Genomic DNA, 27283 nt, shown 5'->3' on the forward strand with positions numbered 1-27283 from the left:
TTAAATAAATAAATAAATTAATTAATTAATAATTAAAATAATTGGTTAAATGAAAAGCAGAATTTAAAAAAATCCCAGGAGAGTATAACAATTACAGTAAACAGTAAATAAAATTATATTTTAATTTCTTGGTCTCTGAAAACTGGGCTATGACTCTACATTAATGGTCTGAGTTACATGTGTTTCCTCTAACACTAAAGGACAGACTTCCTATTAATATCTGTACAACTTACTAAGTAGACAATAGATTCTAGTTTACAATCTCTATGTACACATTTTAAACATTATTTCTGAACTTCATCTGGAATTTCTTAAATAAAAAAATAATCTCCATTCTCCACCTTCCTGGGAAAGTGCCAGACTAACCCCTGACTGAAACTGCTGCTCTGAGTATCTGGAGAAACTGCTCTCCCACCAAGGCCAAAAAAATACAATGGATTCACACTACATGGGGGGAAAAGCAACATCTATTGTTCTTAGAGTCTGAATCTCTTCCCCACAGCAAGAAGTCTTTCTATCGGGAAGGCAATGCTGTTCTAGGTTGCCAGGGAAATAGGGCTCAAGCCAGAGCAGGAAAGTCTTCAGGGTCATCCGGGTTTGGAGCAACGTCTTGCGTCTGAAAAACAAAAGTTTTGAAATCAAGTGTCATTTTACCCATTCCTACTTGGGCAGAGCACAGTGTGAGATGTGGTGTCTGCTCCCACCTAGGGGAGGGTAGCCCAAACACTGAGGGACAGACAGGGCCCCAGTGGAAGAGGAAAGTTACAGGATCACGGAGCTGAGGAGTTGCCTCAGCTGCAATGCGGAGCGGTGCCTCTGCCTTCTCCCACAAACCCCTTCTGAGTGACCCTTTTTGTATCTGGACTTCCTGCACCCAATAAACATGATAGAATGTCTACTATATGGAGATATAAGGATGGTTACAGCTTCAAATTCGAGGAGCTCACGGTGACGGGAAGAAACACCGAGAAAGTTACAGAGTGGTGACTTCAGTAACAGATGCCCTGGGAATGGGGCCCAAGGTATGGGTTTCCAAAGCAATGTGGTGGCAAAATACACATTTCAGTCAGGGAAGGTTTTTCTGGAAGAGTGGGTTCTCCCAGAGATAAGTGTCAGTGAATGAGGAAAGAACACAGATTCTGAAACAGTGCAACTTGACCATGGAGGGGGTGGGGGCCTGAGGGCAGCTCTGAGCTGGAAGAGTGCAGGCGGGCTTTTGCTCTTGCTTAAGTACAGCAGTCTGTAGCCCCCCCACCCCACCCCCAACCCCACCCCAGGGGCTGCTCCTGAGAGCGAGGGAATCAGGCAGCAAAAGGGACACTGCCAAGGCCAACCACAGAGAAGGGCTGCTCCTGCTCCATCGGCAAAGGGACTCCGCAGCAGCCCACACTGGCCACAGGGTCTGGTGTTCAATTCCCACGAAACAGGTTTTCATGTATTTGTTCATAACACTCAGGGGGCCGGCCGAGTGGCGTGTTGGTTAAGAGTTAGCTTGGGACGCCAGTTCTGGGCAGCAGGGCCCTGGTTCGGATCCCACATGAGGGCCAGTGATGCTGCACCCTTTACAGCTAAAATGGTGAACAACAGCTCGACCTGGAGCTGGGCTGCCATGAGTCACTGGCGACGGTGTAGGCTGCAGTGGGGCTGGCCGGCAGCTGGCGTGAGCCTCCATGAGCGGCCATCCAATGGCCGGTGAGCGACTGCCTCACCCGGGGAAGAGCGCAATGATAATAGCAACATGGGCCAGTGAAGCAACGTCCCCCACAACTAGACTAAAGAACAAAAGGATAGCAACTTGTCTGTTCCCCTCCCCCGATTCCCCAATAAAACCTTTAAAAAAAAAAAAAGACACTCAGGAAAAGACACTACATGCTTACATTGTGCTAGGTAGGCCCTGAGGAAATGTATAATGAGCAAAAGCAGCCGTGACTGCTGTCGTCCACCGCAGATGGCAGACATGATCAATAATCACACCAGTGAGAACAATTACAAATGGAGATAATGCTTCAAAGAGAAGTAAAATTCCGTGCTCTCCGACTCTGACCTGGTCTGGAAGGAAATGGGATCAAAGAAGCCTTTTGTGAGCAGGGACAGTTGGAGGAGCTGTACTAGGGCAGCAGGCAGGGCCCCTGGGCCAAGCAGCAGCTTGTCTGCAGAACGCGAGGTACAGCAGCGCTGCTGAGGAAGCGGGGAAGAACAGTGTGAGGGGAGAAGTGAGCATGGAGGGTTCTGTCTGTGCTGAAAGCACCATACGTGTACAGGGCATACAAGCAGACCATGCTGAGTAAGCAGCCTTCAGGTGATCTGACTCTATCGCAAGCCTGGGTATCGCGTCTGATGCAGGTGAGTGAGTTTTCTCTGGCTCCAAGTGCATCTTCAGGGCAGACAATGGCCCTCCCTGGAGATCCTGAGGCCAGAGTTACAGAATGGTCTGTATCCAGCTGATGTCCATGATGCAGACCTCACTGTTCCAAATGCCTCAACATCAGACCCACATGAGAGGAGAAATCCACGACAGGAACTGGTGACCCTCCAAAATTAGAGTGTAGGCCCAGGGCACCCTCTCACATCCTTCAGAAAACCATCCAGGATTTAGAATACAAACACTTACCACCACTTCTGCTCTGGGTCCATAGTTCTCTGCCCGTCTGATCCTTCCCCGGCCTCCCCGTGGGCCACCTCTGGCTCCGCGCCCGGGACGAGGGAGGTTACCAAAATTAATCTCCAGCTGGGATGTGATGTCATTGGCTGCTTTCCGGAATACGTGGGCATCATCCTCATAGTCATCCTTTACCATCTGAAACACAGTCACAGCATCAAACACACACAGCCATCTCCACGGACACTTATTCCGCTCAGTGTGCTAGCTGTGTGCTGCGAGGGAGCTAAGATGGTGTCACAGCGGGAGAGTGGCCCCCCTGACGTGTCACTGGCACTGGCTCCAGGGCTGGGCACAAGAAGATGGCAGTGCTGCTCTGGTTCCAGTGCAGGGGTTCTGCACATTTCACGCCACGAATTCTCGCATTCACTGTCTGAATGAATCCAAACATCTTTGACCTTACTATTACTTCAAGTGAGACGAACTGTCTTATCAGGTTAAGATGTAAGACTTGACATGACTAATAGTAATTTTGATAAGTGTTTTATATCTGAGTGTATTCTGCTGAGATTAAAAAGTTCTAATTTCTACCTTTTGTTTTATTTGTTCACAAGTGCTACTTTGATAAATAAGGAAACATCCCCTTCCTAGAATAGAACTTGATGGAGAAACTCCTGTCAATGTGGGTAGACTGTACAAATACCATATGTTAAAAACTGCATGATTTTCAATAAACAATTCTGACTCAAAATATATAGAAATGGTAAAACAACAGAATGTGATTATCTAAGGGTTGCTACCAACGCCACGGAAAGAACTCCCAACTGCTTTTTTTTTTTTTTTTTTTAGTTTTATTGGGGAATTGGGGGATGGGAACAGCGCTGGGGAATTGGGAGAAGGGAAACAGACAAGTTGCTGTCCTTTTGTTCTTTAGTCTAGTTGTGGAGGACGTTGCTTCACTGGCCCAAGTTGGCACCATCATTGCGCTCTTCCCGGGCGAGGCAAATGAGTCGCCGGCTTCTGGACGCAACTGCTTTTTAAGAATTGCTTTAAAATTTTTTTTTTAAACACTTTTTTTTTTTTTAGGTTTTTATTGGGGAATTGGGGGATGGGAACAGCGCTGGGGAATTGGGAGAAGGGAAACAGACAAGTTGCTGTCCTTTTGTTCTTTAGTCTAGTTGTGGAGGACGTTGCTTCACTGGCCCAAGTTGGCACCATCATTGTGCTCTTCCCGGGAGAGGCAAATCAGTCGCCGGCTTCTAGACAGCCACTCACAGCGGCTGCTGGCTATACACAGTAGCTCATGGCAATGCACTGCAGCAGGGGCTGCAGCCTACGCCGTTGCCGGTGACTCACCACAGCCCAGCTCCAGGTTGAGCTGTTGTTCAGCATCTTAGCTGTAGAGGGCAGTGTCACCGGCCCTCATATGTGGGATCCGAACTGGGGCCCTCTGGCATCCCAAACCAGTTCTTAACCATCACGCCACTCGGCCGGTCCTGCTTTAAAATTTTTTGAGAAAGTACATTTTATTGTAAGATGTCAAATTCTGTCTCTTATTAAAACTATATTTTAAAAAATCTCCAAATTAGGTTTAGCTTCAATTCTGAATTGAACAAAACCCTCACTTTTAAGTAAAATATAAACCTACAGAAAATATGCCAGTGATCTTGGATGATAATCTCCAAAGTGCTGTAAGGTTAAATGTTCCTACAACTTATCCAGGAAATGGAATCAAACTTCCCGGAGCATCAACCCCTTTATGTTCATTACAGGTTTTATGTTTAACACTCGTGTCCCCTTCAAAGTTTCAGATTAAAATAAAGCAGAGGCTTTAGGTAGATAGACTCTTGAAGCTAAAAAGGTGAAGGAGAGGACAATTCAGGAGCTCTGGCACTCTAGTGAAGATGCCTGTAAAAAAATAGTAAGAGGCAAAATAACAAACCACAGTCTCCTGGTTTAGAAAACAACGGGCAGCAGGACAGAGGTGGTGCCTTCCCAGTAAGGAGGGGCAGAGGGCAATGGATGCTGAGTGAGCTGTCAGGGGCCAAAGTGCTTTAAGGGCCCAGCTCTATGCATAGGCTACTGTGAGGTCTGAACTTGGCAAACAACGGCAGTCCAAGCAAACGAGAGGTATTATTCTAGAGCTTCTGTCTCTTAGGGTGCCCAGAACAATGTAAACTAGTCACCCCAAGATTTGGCTTATTTTGCTTTCAGACCAATCCTGGCTAAAATCTTCAATGCTATAAGATTAACAAGGACCAAAGATGTGTGCTTTACTGAGACTAAGCTCGATGACTCAGCTGCCCCAGTTGCTCCAAATACTCCAGGAGACCGCTCTCCGGGGGCCAGGGAAGATGAATCTGGTGTGGATTAAGGAAGAGCAGTTTCTATTTTTACCTAATATGTCAGCTGCACATTTCCCATCCTGACAGCACATTTGTTTTCAGCAAGGCTTTTTTACAGTTGCCCAGAACAAAAAAGAATAAAGAAAGTGGATAGGAAAAGAACCAACTCAGCCAGCTAACTGATGGACTTGTACAAAAACCAAAAAACTTCTCAGAGATTTCCAGGAGAATAAGGCTCTGGCATCCCCTGTGTACAAAAAGCCATTTCCAGTGGAACAACTCAAAGCTGACTTGTAAGGCCTCTAAGAACTTGGAGTGACCAAAACAGGGAGGTGGGAGGGCATCCTGTATCATAAATGAAACTCTGATGAGAGTGTTCATTCAAAGAATGCAACTAACCAAAGTGTAAGTGGGAATATAGACAAATCTACATAGTACAAAATTCCTGAGTTTCAAACAGAAAATCAATGAATAATATCTAGTGGAGAGGAAGAATTTGCTCATCACCACAACTGACACAGAGACTAGTATCAAGATAAACAGCTGTGACCGAATGATGCAAATTACAAATTTTAAAATTAGAATGCTTCAATGTACCCTTAAATTCAGTAACTTCCAACAGAATGTAATTAAATGACTTCTGACCATCCCTGTCAATATATGCTGGCAGATATTTTCAGAGCTGAGGCATCCAATAAAGAGAACATGAACCATGAAGAGTAAGGCCCTCATGAGAGGCGCTGTTAGCCGTCATGACTGGACAGGAGGCTGCTCTAGCGGCGCCTGCCTATGCCGCCAGTCTCTTCCGGGATCCTCCTCTGAGTTTCAGCAGTAGTTTCCCAAAGGGGGCAAAGCTGCTGCAGTAACACAAGAAAGGCATCTCAGAGCACAGTTGGTTTAAAATGATCAATCCCTCCCAATCAAATGCTCTTACTAAGAATTAGAGTTGAAGGTAATCTAATCATGGAATGCACAGTAGTCATCCTTTGAAATGGCATCATTCACAAAACATTCTGTACCTCTCTTTTGAGACAAAAAATGAACTGCAATTAACATACAGTATTTGTACACTCTCCACCCAGTTCTGGGGTGAGCAGAAAATTCAGTCACTATTACTGCTTTGTATTGTGTCAACAGGTCAAGATTCAATTATTTCACAATAAAGATACAGTAAAATTAGGCACACATCATCTCAATTACTCTAGGTAGAAATTAGAATGCCAACTACTAACGTTCCATTTTCAAAATACAAGTGGGAAGACCCATTTTGTTTCCAATAATGTAACAGTGAAGATTACCTCCAGATACAAAACATCATGCTTACATCATCTCTATATTTAGATTTGTGTATCACCACTGCTCTGGAAGGGACAGTGGACTCAGGTTTCCGGATGTTAAATTCCGGCTTTGGTCTGGTCTGTTCTTGAAGATTTTTCCACTCATCTAGGGTCATCTCTTGAACTTGAGTTTCTTCTTCTACCTCCAACTCAGGAACTCTATAAAGTATAATCACAAAGAATAATTTTTGATGGGTCTGAAATATCTATTTTCTCAAATAAAAAGTCATAACCATTAGTTTGACATACTTTCATGGCACTGAATCTCAAATCTAAATAAGGTATGAAAATAAGGTATAAGCTTCTTTATTTTATTATCATTTTATGCCATCACTGCTAATCAAAGATACTTCCTATCTGTGTTCAAAGCAGTCTTCAAAAAACAGGAACATCACCATCCCAATGACATTGACATTGCACTTTATCACCAGCACTCCCTTCCCAGGTGGCATTACACATAAAATGAGATAATTGCAGAAGAACATGGGAGAAGCTACCGAGACAGAACAAATACAGGAAACCATGAACAGAGGTTATAAAACAGTGGGCCACAAATAAATACTTTAGTAAATATCCTCTTTAAATTCATAAGTTTTAAAAAGAAAACAGAAGGTAGACATATAGATCAATGGAATAGAATCCAAAGTCCATAAATAAACCCTTACATTTATGGTCAATTGATTTTTTTTGGACCAGAGTGCCAAAGACAAAAGGAGAAAGAACAGTCTTTTCAAGAAATGGTGCTGGGGAAACAAGATATCCATGTGCAAAAGAATGAAGCTGGACCCCTACTTCACACCATAAATATAAGAGCAGCAAGTATAAAACTGTAGAAAACATAGTCATAAACCTTCGTGACTTTGGATTAGGTAGTAGTTTCTTACATATGACACCAAAAGCACAAGCAACAATAGAAAAAGCAAATAAACTGGAAATCACCAAAGTGAAAACTTTGGTGCTGCAAAGGATACCATCAGAAAAGTAAAAAGACAACCCACACAATGGTAGAAAATATTTGCAAATCATATATCTGTTAAGGGACTTACATCTATTGTAGAATACATAAAGGACTCTTACAATTCAATAAAAAGAATGACCCAACCAAACAACAGGCAAGGTTCTGAGCACTCCCCCGCCCCAAAAAAAAAGTCTATAAATAGCCAATAAGATGCTCAACATCATTAGCTATCTAGGGAAATGCAAATCAAAACCACAACAACTTACACCACTCCACACTCACTGGGATGGTTAGAATCAAGGGGTCATATAAAAAGTGTTGGTGAGAATGTGAAGAAATTAGAACCTCATACATTGCTGTGGGAAAATGAAATGGTGTGTCCATTCTGGAAAACAATCTGACAGTTCCTCAGAAATTTAAACATAAAGTTACCATCTGACCTAGCAATGTCATTCCTCAGTATATACCCAAGAGAAATGAAAACATGTGTCCACGTGAAAACTCAAACAAGAATCACATAAGCATTCAATGATGCTGTTTATAGCAGCATTATTTATACTAGCCAAAAAGTAGAAACAGCCTAAATGTCTATCAGCTGATAAATGGTAAGTAAAATATGGTATACCTATATTATAGAATATTATTTGGCTATGGGAAGAAATGAAGTACTGATACATGTTACAATATGAATAACCTTAAAAATATTATGTTAAGTAAAATAAGTCAGGTACAAAAAGCTTATGTATGATTCTATTTATATGAACTATCCAGGAAGGGTGAATTCATAGAGACATAAAGCAGATTAATGATAGCCGGGGAATGAGGGGAGGGGAATGGGAAGTTATTATTTCATGGGTACAGACTTTCTGTTTGCAACGATGAAAAAGTCTGGAGATGGATGGTGGTGGTGGTTACAGACAATGGGAATGCAGTTAATGCCACTACACTGGACATTTGAGAATGGTTAAAATGGCAATTTTTATGTTGTATATACTTTACCACAATTTTTAAAAACTCAATAATATATCCCAAACCATTGAACTGTAGTTTAAATGGCTGAATTGTATAGTACAGGAATTATATCTCAATAAGGTCTAAAAGAAAGAAATCATTAGATGGGGAGCAGGAAGGGAATCAAGTCTAGAATCCCTTCACTGAAGAGCTGGTGTAATTTAAGATTCTAGATTACCAGTTAACAATATGAAAAATATAAGCACCATCAGGAGAGAAACCTAATCACAGAGGATCCGAAATAGACACATTTGTTTCTTTTTTTTTTTAGCTGAGCCATCCTGCTACCTATTGGTAGCTTAGCAGCTGCTCAGCTCCGGCTGGCATCGAACCGCTGTTGCTCAGAGCTCACACTCTTGAGCGAGCTCTTAACCAACTGAGCCACTCGGCCGGCCCCGAAATAGACACATTTGTAAAGTGACTTTAAAATACCAAACCGATGGCAGAAAAAACATCAAAGCAGTGGTTGCCTCAGAACAATCATGAGGGAACTTTCTAGGATAATAATAACATTCTATATCTGGACAGGAGTTTGTGTCCCAAAAATATATGTATCTGTCAAAACAATGACTGTACACTTAGCTTTGTACATTTCACAATAAATAAATTATCAGTTTAGCTGGTGAGTATAAGTGTTTATTGTAAAATTCTTTAAATTTTGCTGTTTTTGAAATTTTTCATAAGGAAATGTTGGAAAATACTAATACTAAAACATATCCCAAACTAATATTGGCAAAAATCTGAAAAGACATTAAAACTTGTAATAGTAAAATACTGGAAACAACCCAAGATCACCTAGAGGGTATTTTGGTGTAAAATTACAGATATTAGACAGTTTTAAAAAGGAATGAGGAGAGCCGGCCGAGTGGCACGTCGGTTAGGAGTTGGCTTGGGACCCCAGCTCTGGGCAGCAGGGCCCCGGTTCAGATCCCACATGAGGGCCAGTGATGCTGCGCCCTCTACAGCTAAGATGGTGAACAACAGCTCAACCTGGAGCTGGGCTGCCGTGAGTTGCCAGCGATGGCATAGGCTGCAGCCCCTGTGGCAGTGGATTGCCATGGGCCACCATGTGTAGCCAGCAGCCAGCGTGAGCGGCCAGCAGCCGCAGTAAGCGGCCGTCCAGAAGCTGGTGATTGATCTGCCTCGCCTGGGAAGAGTGCAATGATGGTGCCAACTTGGGTCAGTGAAGCAACGTCCTCCACAACTAGACTGAAGAACAAAACGACAGCAACTTGTCTGTTCCCCTTCCCCCAATTCCCCAATAAAAATCTTAAAAAAAAAAAAAAAATACAGGGGTAATCAAGATAATGTGACATTAGTGAAATATAGAAAGAACACTAGAACAAAGTAGACAGTACAGAACTAGGTTCACACATACATGGACAACTGATTTTCAACAATGGTGTTGAATGTGCTAGAATAACTGGATATGCATATACAAAAGGGGGGAATGTCTATCCATATCTCACACCATATTTAACAATCAGCTCAAAATGGATCAAATAAATACATATTACTTTAAAAAAGATAGGTCATAGACCTAAGTATAAAACCCCAATTATACAACTTATACATTAAATTAATCTATCAAGAAGTTCTAAACCAAGAGGTGCACTGAATATACATCAGACAAAGCCAAGATGAGAAAGCATCACCATTCTCCAATGTACTTCTCACATACAAGCCTAATTTTGAAATCACCAAAAAATTATAACTGCATTATTAGAAATTTTACTAATAATTTTAACATTTGACAAGGCAGTGCAGAAATAAGAATTTCTCAGCACAGTCTGCCACTCAGCTGCTCTATGGGGCAGCTCCAGCTATCCTAACCAGATGCTCACTGTCAGCAGAAAAGAGAGGATTTGCTGGCCGGCTCTGCTAGGATATTACAGACAGTGAGATTGCCACCAATAATTATTATTTTGTCTTTTAGAGTAACTGATAATTGAAAGAATGATTTTGTCTAATATTATCAATGCTAGAGTACCTCGATCAATTCTATAGATTAGAATAATGCTATAATTTATGCTCTATTATTCTGCCTTATGTTATCTGAATTTGTACAAATGGTTTATTGGCTTAAAAAGGATATAATTTTTCCTGAAAGTATCTATTAACTCACTTTCTCAACATTCATATACACTGTTAACCCATTTCCTTAGTTAACACACTGTCTACATATTCATATTAACTATTAATCTATTTCTTTAATTAAATGCATTTCTTAGTTGTTTTGAATGATAAATTAACAGCTTTAATAATCATCAATCATTGTAGCATTTTACTCTTGCAACAAGTAACAATAATGACAGCAGATGTTTACATAGCACTAACTCCATGCCAGGCCCCACTCTACATGACACACATACACACACCCAAACAATCCTTACAACCCTCTGATGTAGGTCCTATTATTATTCACATTTTACAGATGAAGAAAACCGAGGAACAAAGAGATTAGATAACTTGCCCAAACTACTAACTTGCAGAGCTGAGATTTGAACCCAGCATACTGGCTTGGCATCTATGCTTTTAACCACCAGACAACCTGCCTCTTGGCAGCTGAAGGATGAGTAAGAGTTAGATAGATGAAGGGTGGAAGGGGGTTTGGAGAAGAGGTACAGAAACAAGAGGAAATAGTACTTGCAAAAGCTCTATGGCAGGTGTGGAGGTAGGGGCAGAAGAAAGGTATTTGGAAACATAAAATAAGGGCCACCTGGTGAACCACAGAAGGCACAAGAGCTCTGCAGGGGCCAGATCACGTAGGACCATGTAGGTCAGTACAAGGAACAGAAAAAGGAAGCCACCCAAGGTCTAACCCAAGGCATCGGGGCATGGCAATCAGATTGCCAGTGTGAAAGCTACTTTGTTATGGCAACGAGCGGGTTACGGTAAAAATGCAGGGAGCCCTGTTAGGAGCTATGGTGACAGATCAGATGACACTGCTGAGACTATGGTGGTGAGTTGAGGCGGTGGATATTAGAAGGTACAAATCACCAGGGCAGAGTAACAGACTGGATTTGGGGAAGAGAGGGGGTCAAAGAAGAAGGAGGTTTCAGGGATGACTCCTAGGTTTCTGGCTCGTGCAGCTGGATGGATGGTAAGGCTGTTCCACAAGCTGGAAACACCTAATGAGGACGGCAGGTGTTGGACTCAGTTCTGCAGATGCTGTGCGGGGAGAGCATTTGGGATGTCCAAGGGCAGGTGGCCAGCAGGCAGGTGGATACATGGGCCTGGGGTCCGTGCTGAAGTTTGGAGCCAAAGGCTGGAGTCAGCGTATAAATGACAACTCAAGCTGCATGGTGCATGAGATCCTATAAAGAGATGCTAGAAAAAGAGAAGAAAGCCTAAGGCAGCGCTCTGAAGAACTCAATATTTTAAAAGACCAGAAAGACAAGGATGAGTCTGCAGAAGTAGCTGGGAGGCAGAAAGAAAGCCAGAAGAGTGCAGGAAAACAGAAGCCAATGGTAGGGTACGCTTAAGAAGAAATCAATAAGATAGATGCTCTGAGAGGTCAAGAATGACATGGACCAAACATCCATTAGGCCTGGAGACATGTGCTGCCTGTTTCAGACGGGCAATAAGGACAGAGCCAGACCTAGAATGAAGTGAGTATTAAATGAAAGGGGAGGAAAGGCAGAAAGGGTACACAACTCTGAAAAAGGTAGCTAATTAAGAATGTGGGGCAAGGGGAGAAGATTTAAAATGGTAGAAATTGAGCATGTTTAACATGTTGATTGGAAGACCAGAGTTAGAAAGAAGGAGGTGAGTATACCTAAAAAGGGAGGAGCTAAGTACAGTGTGAAGGTTCTATGAAGTCAGCAGGAAACAGGATCCAAGGCCTGAAGAGGTGGAAGGGGAGATGGTACCTCCATTTACTACAAGGGAAGGAGGCTGGGAGGCACACAGGTGAAGGCAGGTTTGACCCTTTGGAAGTGGGAAGGTGATGAAGTTCCCATGTATGGTACTAATTTCTCTGTGATACAGGGAGAAAAGCTGTATCTAGAAAATGAAAGGAGGTGTGGGCAAATGTGTGTGTGTATGTGGGTGGGGAGGGGCAGTGTCAGGGCTTTGAAGAGACAAGAAGGATTAAATCAGTCATTGTAGTGGGGGAGAGAAAGAGTGAACCCAAGAAATGGGGACTGCCGGGCAGTGTTGAGGGCCCATTTCAGAATGCTGATGATCAGGCAATTATAGGGGTTCCCATCGGCCTCACTGTGTGACTTTCAGTGCTCAGCTTGTGTGTGCAGGTAGAGAGAATGCAGATAGCTAGTCGTCATCCAGGAGGCTAACTGCTAGCAAGGTACAACAAAAATCCAAGCAGTAAGGAAGTTTAAAGACTTGGCAAGAGTGCTAGAGATGGAGGGCCAGCTGAGTGGTGCGATGGTTAAGAGCTGGCTTGGGACGCCAGAGGGCCCCAGTTCGGATCCCACATATGAGGGCCAGTGACACTGCCCTCTACAGCTAAGATGCTGAACAACAGCTCAACCTGGAGCTGGGCTGCCGTGAGTCGCTTGCGACCGTGTAGGCTGCAGCCCCTGTTACAGTGGGTTGCCATAGGCTACCGGGTGTAGCCAGCAGCCAGCATGAGTGACCAGCAGCCGCTGTGAGCGGCCGTCCAGAAGCCGGTGACTGATCTGCCTCACCCAGGAAGAGTGCAATGATGGTGCCAACTTGGGCCAGTGAAAGCAACGTCCTCCACAACTAGACTGAAGAACAAAATGACAGCAACTTGTCTGTTCCCCTTCCCCAATTTTCAACGCTGTTCCCTCCCTCAATTCCCCAATAAAATCTTAAAAAAAAAAAAAAGTGCTAGAGATGGAGCAGGGATGTTAGCGCCACAAAGAAAAGAGGGAGGAGATACTGGGAGAGAATAAAGGGACAAGAGAAGGAGGTCCCAACAAGAGAGAGAATAGTCACAGTACAGGTTGCTGATAGAAAACAGGTTGTGGGCACAGGACCAAAGACTTCAATTTAACCTATTAATTATAATTAATAATCATTCATTAGATTATTTGAATTATTAATTAGTTTGATTATTCATTAATACATTAAGTAGATCAAAGTCTGTGATATGACAAAAGGCTGAACTTCCTACTCTGTGAAGGACTCTTAGAAATTGGTAAGGAAAAGACCTACCCAATGGAGAAAATGAATGAAACACCTACTTGGCTGGAGACCCCTCCTCGAGGGGACCTGGGGGCTCTTCCACCACCGAAGTCTCCTCCATCAGCACAGCTGGCTCCACATCACTGAAAAGCAATGAGAACCACTCTAGTCACATAAACTCATTCACATCAATTCTCTTAGATATTCAAGATACAAAAAAACATATTTCAATGTCCTTTTTGTTAAGTAAATATCCTTCAAGGAATTATATACACATATAGGTAATCCACATCAAAATGAAAAAGAGAAAATGCTCTTAGTTGCTAGTCCATATAAATTAGTTCCACAAATGTAAAAAATACTTTGAGAAATAAGTTTCCATGAATGCCCTAAAATAAAAAATAGATTGTAAAAGACCAGAAGAATTATTCGAAACTATTATCTTAGGAAATTCCCAATATTAAAAGGGGCCATAAAAAATCTCAACCTACAAGTGTTAAATGACTTATAATAGATAAGAATATGTAATAACAAACTTTTAGAAAATAAGTAAAAACATTCCATAAAAAAGTGTGTAGAATTACAAACAAACTGTATCAGAAAAATAAGGCTTTAAAACATCAATTGATATACCTACAGATTATAATCTACAGATTAGAAAAGAACACAATGAACAATTTGAATTTTAATATGTATATATGATCTTAATTCTTTCTTTTTATGTTAATATTAATCCTATCTGAATTTGCTTAAAAAAAAAATCCCAGCAGGCCAGATGCAAGATGGCAGAGTAGATAAATGCTCTCTTTGCCTCACCCCGTGAAAACATTAAAATTACAACTAAATTATAGAACAATCAATCTGGAGAACCATCTGAAGTTTGGCTGAGCAGAAGTTTTATAACTAAGAATATAAAGAAGAAGGCATGTGGAGATTGCTAGGAGGGGTAGAGACGCCGAACAGGCCGGCTCCAAACCTCTGTGTGGTGATACAGAATGGGGAGATATCTCAGCTTCAGAGGTTCCCCTCTGAGGAGTGAGGGATCCCAGCTCTACACTAGGCTCCCAGCCCAGAGTACTGATACCAGAAAGAGAAGCCCCCACAACATCTGGCTGTGAAAAACGGTGGGGATTCTGACTGTCTAGGTGGGATGGAAGGCTGTGGGAAACCCAGACGTCCTCTTAAAGGGCCCACACAGACTCACTTGCAGGCCCTCACCCTGGGGTCTGGCAGAGGGGCAGTGACTCGGGAGGCATGGATGAGACAGACATATGGGAGAGACTAAGTTTGGGGTGAGGACTAGAAGGACAGTTGCCATTTTCCTTGTGTGGGGTCCTCCTCCCATGCAGCCAGCAGGCCTGTGTAATCTTTCCTGCGTTGGGCTCCCATCCCAGCCCCATGCCCATGACCAAATCTGAATCTGAATTGGTCTGGTGAGCTCGGCTTGCTAGTGACTCCTGAGACCCCACCTCACCCAACTTGTGAATGGCACGAGGCTTTATCAGCAGCTGATCCATAAGGGAGCCTGCAGGTGGCAGCAGCTCTTGGGGTGTCCTGACTTTTTGCAGAGCTACTCCAGGCCCGGTACTGGTGGCAGATGTACTCAGTTCAGTGTGGCCTCTTTCATGCACCTCCAGGTTTAGCAAAGGCAGCGAACAACAGCAGATCACTTTGTAGCTCTTACCAGATAGTCTCTGAGCGGTCATAGGTAATGGGTGACCTGGACCTGTACCGGAGCCCATCCCAACAGGCTTCAGAACCAACATACTTGGAGGTTGGCTTCAGACCACAGCAGAGCACCACCCAATTAGCCCCACAAACAGCACACACAAAGGGTGGTCTCAACAGACACCAGAGCTCACTGAAGTGAATCCCACTCTGGGGAGTTAGCCTCCACACAGCAGCCCATAAGCTGTGGACATGGCCAAACCCCACCACCAATCAGCCTGAGGGTCAATCCCACCCACTGACGTGCCAATAACAATCAAGGTTCAACTTTAACAGGAGGGCACACACAACGCACACAAGGGACACTCCTGGACTACCTGGAACAGGTGACCAGGGAGACTATGCCAGAGCCCCACAGGGCACCTACTACATAAGGTGCAGCCAAGACTGAGAGACATAGCAGATCCACCTAATACATAGAAATAAACACAGAGAGGCAGCCCAAATGAGGAAACAAAGAAATGTGTCCCAAATAAAACAACAGGAAAAAACTCCAGAAAAACAACTAAACAAAATGGAGGTAAGCAACCTACCAGATAGAGAGTTAAAACAATGGTTACAAGGTACTCAAGGAACTTATTGAGAACTTCAACAAAGAGATAGTAAGCTTAAAAAAGGACATAGAAACCATAAAAAAAAACCACAAAAAACAATCAGAAGTGAATAATACAATAACTCAAATGAAGAATGCACTAGAAGAAATTGCCAGCAGACTAGATGAAACAGAGAATTGAATCAATGATTTGGAAGATAAGGTAGCAGAAAACACCCAATCAGAACAGCAAAAGAAAAAAGAATAATAAAAAAAAGAGAATAGTTTAAGAGACTTTTGGGACAACATCAAGCATAACAACATTCGCATCATAGGGGTGTCAGAAGGAGAAGAGAGAAAGCAAGTGATTGAGAACCTATTTGAAGAAATAATGACTGAAAACTTTCCTAACCTGGCAAAGGAAACAGACATACAAGTCCAGGAAACAGAGAATCCCAAACAAAATGAATCCAAACAAGCCTGCATCAAGACACATTATAATTAAAATGGCAAATGTTAAAGACAAAGAGATAATCCTAAAAGCAGCAAGAGAAAGGTAACTAGTAATTTATAAGGGTGCTCCCATAAGATTGTCAGCTAATTTCTCTCAACAGAAACTTTTCAGGCCAAAAAGGATTGGCACAAAATATTCAATGTGATATAAAGCAGGACCTACAACCAAGAGTACTCTACCCAGCAAGGCTATCATTTAAAATTGAAGGGTGGATAAAGAGCTTCCCAGATAAGAAAAAGCTAAAGGAGTTCATCACCACCAAACCAGTATTACAAGGAATGTTAGAGGGACTTCTTTAAGATGGAAAAAAAAAAAAGATCAAAATTATGAATAATAAAATGGCAATAGCTACATATCTATCAACAATCCATTTCAATGTAAATGGATTAAATATTCCAATCAAAAGACATAGGAGGGCTGAATAGATAAGAAAAGAAAACCCCTACAATATGCTGCCTACAAGAGACGTCAGACTAAAAGACACACAGAGGGAAAGAAAAGGGATGGAAGAAGATATTTCATCAAAGTGGAAACAAAAAAAAACCCCAAAAATAGTTGGGGTAGCAATACTTATACTAGACAAAATAGATTTTAAGACAAAGGATATAACAAGAGACAAAGAAGTAATCGCACTTCCTGGTATTTATCAGTTTTTCAACACAAAATTTGAATAATTACATTTTACTTTTAAAAAAGGTCCTAGGGACGGCCAGTTAGCTAGGTTGGTTAGAACACAGTACTCATAACACCAAGATTGCTGGTTCAATCCCCACATGTGCCACTGAGCTGTGCCCTCCCCAACTCGATTGAAAACAACTACTTGACTTGGAGCTGATGGGTCCTGGAAAAAATTCCCCAATAATAATAATAAAAAGGTACTAAATCAAACGCACTCATGTTTAGAAGGACATCGCTGCTCTGCCCAGCAGAGGCCCCTACAAAAAGGCCACCTCTGCACATCAGCCTGACCTGGTGGGGTCCCAGGAATTTTTAGCATCCAGCAGCAGCTGCAACACTGAATTATTCCAATTTTCTCTGTATTCCCCTAGCCATGTAATAAACCAAGGGGATAAAAACATAAGTGTACTGATAGTTCATAGCTTTCAACAATTAAAATTCATAAAAGGGCTACAACAATAGGGGAAGGAAAAAAGAATACAAAACAGAGATTATGTAAAAAAATCAGGATTTTAAAAATCTGATCAATTGATTTTAAAGAAAAATCACAGATCTCCCCCCTGTATTGACCTAAATTTTATGAATAAACATAAAACTAATGTACTTACAGTTCTCATAGACCCATGTGACCAAAACTACAAAACAATGAAATTTCAAAATTAGCTACAATTTATTTTGGCAGATTTTGTTATTTTTTTATTATCACTTTTTTTAAAAGAAATTTTATTGGGTAACAGTGTATTTTTCCAGGACCCATCAGCTCCAAGTCAAGTAGTTGTTTCAATCTAGTTGTGGAGGGCACAGCTCAGTGGTCCATGTGGGGATTGAACTGGCAACCTTGGTATTATGAGCACTGCCCTCTAACCACCTGAGCTAACCAGCTGCCCAGGTTTTGTTATTTTGTTTAAAGTAAATCACCAATGTTGGATTAGTTTGAAGGAAGCTATAGCTCCAGGGCCCAATCTACGTTTTGACTTCAGTTACTCTAACACAGAAAATGGCAAGTCTGTTCCACAAAATGATGTGGAACACAAGCCTTTGTTTTCTAGTTCAAATTCAATTGGACTTCACACTTAATCAGCCTTGACAGTGAACAGATTTTAACCAAATGTTGCTTAATTACTATTGGGTTGTCGGAAAAGTCATGACTTTTTTTCTGCTTTTCTTTGCAAAAATGCGTCATGACTTTTCCGACAACCTAACACATAAAACTGTCTTGCTCTTCACAATAGAAATTGGAAGGCAGAATTACTGAAAACTGCATTCGTAGGTATCTATTCCAACTGATAACAAGAAAATAATATGGGACACTATACTTTTAAAATTACTGCCGATGGAGAAAATTCTGTTTTCAGTACAGGCTCTCTGAGTCAAACTGTTCTGAAAACCAATAACACCGGAAATGGCTCAGTCATGCCATTTTGAAAGCAGCTTGTCCACAGATCTAGTTATACTGCCAGTGTCTTCAAACAGGACTACTAAGCCTCTTGTATAGCAAACCCTCACACTTGCATTGCACTGGGCTGTATCTGGCCTCACCAGCCATGGACATGTCACTTACTGTGGTAGGCTCACCTCTATTCTTTTCTCATTAATCAAAAGTAACATACACACACAAATAAAGTAACACATAACTCTACTACATGGTTTTCATGATGGCAAATCAAAATCTCAACTTATTAAATAAGCAATTAAGATCTTTCTCTACAAAAATCTTTCAATTACAGATTATTACCACCTGAGAGCTCTGACTTTATTAACTCTCAAACCAATCCAAAATGAATGCCCTGGGGGACCTGTAATCTTCACACCAGACACGCGAGTGTACCAGGAACACATGCTGTCACCTTTTCCATGTCAGAAGGCCAATACTGACCCCTTGGGGTAAGTAATCACTTGGAGCCAAAGCGATTTTAAGTCCAAAAGCAAACTGAAAAGTAGTGGTCATATTAGATAAGTAGTAAATCAGATGATTCAGAAGGTGCCTATATTACCTTTTTAAAATATTGGGTTGGTGGAAAAGTTGTGACGTATTTTTTCTATGTTTTCCATTGCAAAGATGCATCATGGCTTTTCCGACAACCCAATATATTATCACAGCAAAATAAAACAAAATGAAAAGATTTGTAATCGAGGTCCTATGGAACCCCAGACTGAGAACATTCAACAAGCTTCTCTTCCTTTCAAGGACAACTCAGATGTGCAGTAGAAGTCTCGGTTCCGCTCAAGCATGCCTATTTGTGGAAAGCCTGCCCTGCAGCATGTCCTGGGGTGACCCATTCCTCACCCGGCACTGCCCTGAAGTATTTTGTGCCTGCTCCTTTGCAGGCAACAGGAGGGCATTGTCCCTGGAGCCGTGAAATGACAGGAACAGCAGAACCAATCACCTCCTCTAAGGGGCAAAACTGGCACAGATCTGAGACACCCTAGCACCTCGGAGAAATGTCAAATTTGAACCTCAGGCGAAACTTGTCAGGTGAGCTTCCATCTGCAAATGATTTCAGGCAATCAAGATGCCACGTATACAAGAACTTTGGATGGTCACAAAAAAAAAAAAAAAAGCATAGAATATCCAGGAATTTAAAAAGTATTCCGAGGCATATGCAAATATAGTGTCATGTGCGTGGGGTGTCAGCAAATACACAAATTTGTTCAGCTAAAATAAGATAAAAATGAGATTTTAAAAGCAGTTTTCAAATCTAATTGCAACACAGCAAACCCATTTTTAAAAAGTTATCTCACTAAACAAAAGCCTAAAATCAATCTCTACTTAAGGCATACAAGTATAAAGACACTGCAAGCATAACACAGACAACGCAATTTCACAAAAGACAAATAAAGATCCAGAAATGTCCACTTAATTGTAGGTTTACAGAAGGCACACATTCACACCATACCTGGTTTCTTTACCTGCTCCCCAGGTGCGAACTCCATATCCACCCTTGTTGTTGTCTTCAGTTCTCAATGCTCTGGAGAAAGAAAAAAATATTCCCTTAAACTCTCCAACTCAGAAAAGTTGATCATGAAAGCTGTCCCAGGGCCGGACGAGTGGCACGATGGTTAAGAACTGGCTTGGGACGCCAGAGGGCCCCGGTTCGGATCCCACATATGAGGGCCAGTGACACTGCCCTCTACAGCTAAGATGCTGAACAACAGCTCGACCTGGAGCTGGGCTGCTGTGAGTCGCCGGCGACGGCGTAGGCTGCAGCCCCTGTGGCAGTGGGTTGCCATGGGCTACCGTATGTAGCCAGCAGCCAGCGTGAGCGGCCAGCAGCCGCAGTGAGCAGCCGTCCAGAAGCCGGCGACTGATCTGCCTTGCCCGGGAAGAGCGTAATCATGGTGCCTACTTGGGCCAGTGAAGCAATGTCCTCCACAGCTAGACTGAAGAACAAAAAAAACGACAGCAACTTGTCTGTTCCCCTTCCCCCAATTCCCCAGCACTGTTCCCATCCCCCTGATTCCCCAATTAAAAAAAAAAAAAATCATGAAAAGCTGTCCCAGGATCAGCTCCCTCAGGAGTTAACAGCATACTAATATAAAGTCAACTAAATGTAGACACATAACAGATTGATACTATGTATAACTAATATCTTAAAGTGAAAATAGCATTTACAAAGAAACTTACGTTTTATCATTCCCGCCATATCTGTCATACTCCCGTTTCCCTCTCTGGTCAAAACCATCGAAAGCTCTGTTCCCCAGACCACCTCTGCCTCTGCTCCGCAGGCCTCCTCTTGGGCCTCCACGTCCTCTCAGTGGTCTGTCTCGATCAAACCTGTCAACTGGTCTAAGAAAAGATGGGTGTAATAAAACACGGTGAGTTAGATTAAGAGCTAAGGCTTTTTTTTGAGATAAAAAAATTCTAGAAGGACATTATGGCTATAATATATGAGAAAGACGGTAGCTTGAATAATGAATAGTTAACTTGTACTGAACACATACTATCCCTGGCATTGTTCTGAGCACTTCACATACAGTCATTTAGTTCTCACGAACAAATCTGTAATATACAACTATTGCCTATAGGTGAGGAAACTGAGGCACAGAGGAGGCAGGTGACTTGCCCAAGGTCATACGGCTGCTAAGTGGGGGAGCCAGTGAGAAAACGCAGGTCCTGGGTATGACTTCAACTAATTTGTAGAGGGGCATCCCTTTCTCTTCTGGATCTCGTTTTCTCATTTATAAAATGAGGAGGTTAGATAAAGAAACTCTAAGGTCCATTCCAGTTCTAATACTAAAAACTTAAATTTGGAATGTTTTGTACAATAAAAAAAATGGTTAAACTTCAAATCTCCCCTTGCTCCTCGGCCGCTTTTTCCCACTTCTCAGAGGCAGGCACTTCTGGAGTCATGTAAAGGGAACAATTTTGCACCATGCCTTTTTCAGCGAACATTTGGTGCTCTGCACACAGCTGCTCCCCCGTTCTTCTGGGTACCCATTTGTTCTTACGAGGTCTGTCTGTAGTACTTACTTTTCATCTGTAAACTTCTCAGGTGTAAAGTCTGCCTGCCTCTCGGTCTCACAGAGTTGATATTCCCTGTAGGATCTCCGTTCTGCTCTATCCAGCGTCACCTCTGTCCCCCGGCTCTCATTCCATCCTTGCTGCTCCCCTCTTCTAGGAGTTCGCTTCTGACCTGCCCACGAAAAATCAAAGGTGAGAGCTGGAACATAAGGTCTGCGACAGCACATTATTTACAGGCACTTTTAAAATTCACTTTTCTAGAAATCAATGTCATAGGAAAATTCAAGTACAATAGTTTGGAAACGTGCAGATAAGACAAAAGTTGCTGGTACCTACTACTGCTCAGCATAAACTACTTTTTAACAAAACTTTTAAGTTACTATTGAATCACACGCTTTTCCTTATGCCCTAGAAAGTATGATTAAGGTAAACAAATATGCCAACTAACTTATAATTACAGGTATCTCACAGTGACTCTGTGACAGCTGTGGATATATATAATGGCTCTATCAACTACATTTCACAAAAGCAGCTTTATCAAAACATGGCAGCCAACCTACATGCAGAAAATTTTAGGATACTCTATACTTTAGATTGCCCTTTTAGATCCCCAGCTATGGTTTATCATTGGCTATTAAGGTTTTTGTTTTTAAATACAGCTTATACCTCTATTATTTTCATTTGGAAACAGGTTTTCCTGCTTTTTGATGGGATTATGCATTTATGATCATACTTCTCAAATATGGGGCCAAATTGGTATGGCCATGTCATACAAGGGCCAGTCAGCATGTGAAGGGGCATCTCTTATCCATGGAGCCAGCACTCAGCTGGGGCAGGGACCCGGCCATTCCAGTCTTTTCCTCTCTCCTCTCACCTTACTTTACTCCCCACTCCAGTTCTGAGGGTTTAAAAATTTTAAGCAGAGTCTATGTCTGAAGGCATCTAATACTTGGTAAATATGTTGTGAAAATCTTTGTCACTTCTTAAATAATTTTCCAAAAATGTTTATCTTTTCTTTGTACACATTTAAAAGGTCTCCATCTCAAACACTACGTACAATTTTTATTGGACTAGCTTTAACTTTTCCTGTTATAAATCACCCTTCATGTTGGTTGTGTGGCCATAAAAATATTAAATATATTTGAATTAATGGGTACCTTTATAATTGCTGGTTTCCATTCCTACTTAGACAAATAAATATGACTTAAGGAATATGTTTATACATATTTTTCTATTTTCCTACTTAATATTTTCTATCTAAACTTTATAAATTGGGCATATGTAAATGTTAACATAGTTTCAATACATTACTGATCTCATTTTAAAGGAAAAGTCATGTCTGTGACAGCACTAACAAAATTGTGCAATTTATTACTTGTTAGTTAACATAAAGTATTTTTTTCAATTGTAAAAAGCTGCACAACAGATCTAAGTTCAACCTTAAGTTAATGTCCCATAACCTGGAAATGCTTAAATCAGATTTACATCCTGTACTGAGCTTGTGACATGTTTAGAGTACAGGAAAAATGTTATAAATACAGCATTATGCTTTTACTGAAAAACAAAACAGAGGCTGACATTCATGCCCAGTTGCCCAGGAGTATGAGATGCCAGATCTGAAGGCACATACATTCTAACAGAGATCAGACTGGAAGAGGTATTTGAAATGTAAGGTAGAAAATGTCATTACCGTGTTTTCCCCAAAATAAGACCTAGCTAGAGAAAAAGCCCTAGCATGATTCCTCCAGGATATGGAGGGCACGCACCCCTCACATGAGGGGTTTATGACTTGTTTCAGGGAGAAAGGTGCCTTTTCCACAAACTCCTTCAGCTTAAAATATTCAGTATGCCAAGGTGCCATATTTTGGCACCTAAAATCACGCTAAGGCTTATTTTCCGGCTAGGCCTTATTTTTTGGGGAACAGGGTATGAAAGTTAATTATCTAACAAAATGAAAACTATAACAGACCACTGTAATAGTCATGAGCAAATATGTCAACTATAACAATATTTTGTAAAAAGTTATTTTAATATATTTATAATCTATAATTTTTAAAAAAAATCTTAATATCTCTACTCAACTACAGAATTACTTAGGAGCTTATCCCGCCTTCTCCTTTCTCAAAGTTATTTTTAAATTGTATCAATTAAATTTGGAATTCGCCATTCAAAACTTAAAATGCCACTTACTGCATACTTTATATTAAAACTTCTTCCAAAGTTTCTGTGTATAAATTGAAAACCATTTAATATGACTGGCTGCTTATTACAATAATTATTAATACCCTGCAAACATTTTATTCTCCCTCCAAAATCCAAAAAGCAAAGATAATAGGAGTACAATTGTTTCCCCACAATTTAGTATTAAGAAATCAAGATTGCAACTGAAATTTTGTTTTTCTGTGCTGGATCAGCAGCTCCAAGTGGATAAGGCAAACACTGAATTTCTCTAGCCCTTTCCAATAAAAGGCTGGCGTACTCAGTCTGTTCACCGCACCCCCATGAAAGGACAGAATACAGTAAAATTTACAGTGAGATTTCCTAGGAAAAGTGAAGATGAAACAGCCTCTGAAGACATCAAGAATGAATTTATTGAGCAAGACTCTACTTTCAGTTAACTCTTAAACAACTCTGGTGAATTGAAAACTCCACATATAAGTGGACCTGCGAAGTTCAAACCCACATTATTCAAGGGTCAACTGTATGTTGTTAAATAGTGAGGAACATTAAAAACCTCTGTTTCCATGGGAAAATCTTATGATTGCCACATCATTTTGAGGTTTATAAATGTTTCCATTATATGTTAAATATGTTTTGACTTTGAGTCTTGTCTACACTAAGCATTCACTCACAGTATTCTAACTAAATTAAAGATTTTTAGTGTTAGTCCATTTAGTACAGTCCATATTAATCAGGGCTACAAAACCTCGAGAGAGCAGCTCCCTAACACCCATTATAGTTTAGTACAGTAACCACATAAGTGGAAATTACTGAGCTGTTTGCTCCTGAAATAACACATACTTGAAAAAGAATTATAATGACAAATTTTCCATTCAAACTACAAGATAACTAAAGATCTTTAATATAGATCTCAAAAGCCAGGTCACCTGTACCATGAACAATTGACAGAAAAAGTTACAAACTTCCTAGATTAAAACACTAAGTGAACAAAGCAGACTGCAACCTAACTTATATTGCTTAAATTTAGAAAAAAAGAAATAGCTCTGTGCATTTATGTATATAAATGCAAGATGTTAACAGTAGGAAAATAAGGGATTTTCACTTTACATCATTTCTAAGTTGTTTCAAATCTTTATAACAAAAATGCATGATATTTTTAATTTTAAAAAGATTAAAAAGTGATAGTAACAGCACTAAATGTAGTTTCACACTATTCTAAAGGATAAAATACATATTTTCATTTGATAAAAAAATAAAGGGAGAGGGAAAGCTTAGCCCTACTCAATTCTCTTATTACTATATGTATCTAAATAGATTTAAGAGGAAAAAATAGAAAATACAAAATGTACATCACATTTCAAGTCTCACTCACATTTACATAGGCTCATAAACTTACTGGTCTACCAAGGGGTCTTGAGATAGCATTTTAAGTAATTTTCAACATCTGTATTATAGTGATTTGATTTTCCGATTCTCAAGTGATATTGCTAGACTAAACTTTTCACAGATAAAGGTAAACATTACCTAGTTGCAGGAGTCAAAGCTCTAATACTTAAATAATTTGTTCTCTCAGGGTTGGGAGGCACATTTTTTTTTTTAAATTGGGGATTTGGGGGGATGGGAACAGAGCTGGGGAATTGGGGGAAGGGGAACAGACAAGTTGCTGTCCTTTTGTTCTTCAGTCTAGTTGTGGAGGATGTTGCTTCACTGGCCCAAGTTGGCACCATCATTGCGCTCTTCCCGGCCAAGGCACATCAGTCGCCAGCTTCTGGACAGCCGCTCACTGCGGCTGCTGGCCACTCACGCTGGCTGCTGGTTACACATGGTAGCCCATGGCAACCCACTGCCACAGGGGCTGCAGCCTACGCTGTCACCGGCGACTCACAGCAGCCCAGCTCCAGGTTGAGCTGTTGTTCAGCATCTTAGCTGTGGAGGGCAGTGTCACTGGCCCTCATATATGGGATCCAAACCGGGGCCCTCTGGCGTCCCAAGCCAGTTCTTAACCATCGCGCCACTCGGCCGGCCCTCACCATTTTTTTTTAAATAATTATTTTTTCAATTTCAGTTGACATTCAGTACTAGTTTTAGGTATACAGCATAGGGGTTAGACATTTATATAACTTATTCCCCCCATAAGCCAAGTACCCACCTGGCACCATACATAGTTATTACAATATTATTGACTGTGTTCCCTATAATGTACTTTAACATCCCCCTCACTACTTTCTAACTGCCAATTTGTGTGATGCACAATTTCTACCAAGCAAGGAACTAGCCCAGAAAGCCTAGTCGAATGCACTGGCCAACACTGGCTGCAGTGGTGGAACTGCACAGCTTAATCTTAACACTCTTCTTAGGCAAACCTTTGGAGTACAGCCTTTAGAAAAACAGGAAAAAAAAGTGGAGTCTTCCCGACTCTACCACTCATTCAGTTCAGGTGAGAAACGAACTCTTAAGCACCCTCCGTCCCTATATGCAAATAAAATAGTACACCAAGTTTACGCTGGCCGTTCTGACTAAACAAGGAGTGAGAAACTTTGCATAACCTTGTTAAAAAGGTTAAAGAACGCAGCCTGAGTTCATGACAAGTTACACGTCCCATCAGCACTAGATGCGGTATTGAAAATGATGCCGGCATTCTACTGGAAGCTACGATATGGGGATCCGGTGAAGGCACAGAGCTTGGAAGGCGCCAGGGACCCCGCGTTCACCCTGCCGCATTCCGCACGCGGCCGACGTCAGAGCCCGACTCCGTGGTCACCCAGGCCTTCCCTCCATCACAGAGGCCCCAACCTCTCACCCCTGTGATTCTTCACATCCCGGGCTCTCGCCAAGGGACAGGTGCGCCCTACCTCCCCCACTCTCCCTAAAAGGGGTTCTCCTCCCATCACGCCTCTCTTTTTGCTCCCGGCTTGAATCTTGCAGAGGTTAGGCTGGAGAATGGAGACGGTCCCCGCTAGCTCTAGATTGGAGAGTCCCCGAAGTAGTGACCCCAGTTTTTGCCCCACACACCACCCAGCAATATGCCTCAACTCTGCCCAACTTGTAAGGGCTCACTCAGTTTGGATACCCCTACTCCAAGTGTGCACATCCACTCTCCCAGAAAAGACTGATAAAGGCCAAAAGGGACGTGAACTCCCACCCCTCCAATCCTCATCCTCTTTTCCTACCTTCTTCCGCCCGAAGGACCTTGAACTCAACCCAACTCTTCACAGAGCCCCCTGCCCTTTCTGGAACAGGTTCCAGTGATCCGTCTCACCGGGGGAGTCGTGGGGCGGCCGAGGATGGGTGACCTCCGTGACCCCATTTCCTTCCCCTCCCGCCCACCACGCCCACCCAGGGGCGCCCAGGTGCCAGGTGGGGCGCGCGTACCGGGTGGCTGCGGGACGCCCCCAGGGCTGTCCGGCGGCTGCGCGCCGGGGGCCGGGAGGCCCTTGCGTTCCTTCTGGGACTCCCTCCGGCCGCCGCTCGCGCCGGGTCTGTGGCCCGAGGCCCCGGCGGGGCTTCTGCCGCCGCGATTGCCAACCCCAGCCGCCGCCGCCGCTTCATCGCGCCTCTTGCGCTGCAGCTGCTGCTGGCGCCGGCGCTCGGCCTCGCGCAGGATGTCGAACGGGTCAGACTCGTCGTCCAGCAGCTGGTGGAAGCGGTTGGCCACGACGCAGCCGAAACTCTCCTGCATCGCGGCGCCCACGGGGCTCCCCAGAGCGCCCTTCATGCCGCCGCGGCCACTGCGGGCCCGCGGCGGGAGCCCACGCGAGCGAGTCTCAGCTAAGCCGGCAGCGAGACCTCATCCCGCCTGCGGTCTCAGCCCTCCCTGCCCTGCCGG

At 42.4% G+C, this 27283-nt stretch overlaps 1 protein-coding gene across 2 annotated transcripts; it reads right to left on the bottom strand.

Moving 5' to 3' along the window:
* HABP4 (hyaluronan binding protein 4) lies at positions 1-27283 on the bottom strand. 2 transcript variants are annotated; one of them, XM_019624665.1, is made up of 8 exons: positions 26830-27283; positions 21286-21448; positions 20440-20601; positions 19712-19783; positions 13422-13505; positions 6269-6440; positions 2612-2797; positions 1-616 (listed from the first exon to the last, which is right to left on the bottom strand). In XM_019624665.1, exons 1-8 carry the CDS (start codon positions 27170-27172, stop codon positions 560-562), a joined length of 1239 nt encoding a protein of 412 aa, XP_019480210.1. In that variant the 5' UTR covers positions 27173-27283; the 3' UTR covers positions 1-559. The 2 variants fall into 2 exon arrangements, with proteins under 2 accessions (XP_019480210.1, XP_019480211.1); XM_019624666.1 differs by lacking the exon at positions 1-616 and having other exon boundaries at positions 2706-2797; positions 6243-6440.

Source organism: Hipposideros armiger, unplaced genomic scaffold, assembly GCF_001890085.2.
Source record: "Hipposideros armiger isolate ML-2016 unplaced genomic scaffold, ASM189008v1 scaffold_599, whole genome shotgun sequence".
NCBI classification, from domain to species: Eukaryota; Metazoa; Chordata; class Mammalia; order Chiroptera; family Hipposideridae; genus Hipposideros; species Hipposideros armiger.

Bases quoted from the DNA above. Each gene is read 5' to 3' on its own strand.
- HABP4 (XM_019624665.1), bottom strand. From the start codon at position 27,172: ATGAAGGGCGCTCTGGGGAGCCCCGTGGGCGCCGCGATGCAGGAGAGT. The intron at 20,602-21,285 runs GTAAGTACTACA...ATCTTTTCTTAG, and splicing joins GAGAAGTTTACAGATGAAAA to ACCAGTTGACAGGTTTGATC. The intron at 617-2,611 runs GTAAGTGTTTGT...TTTGTTTTTCAG, and splicing joins GACCCAGAGCAGAAGTGGTG to ACGCAAGACGTTGCTCCAAA.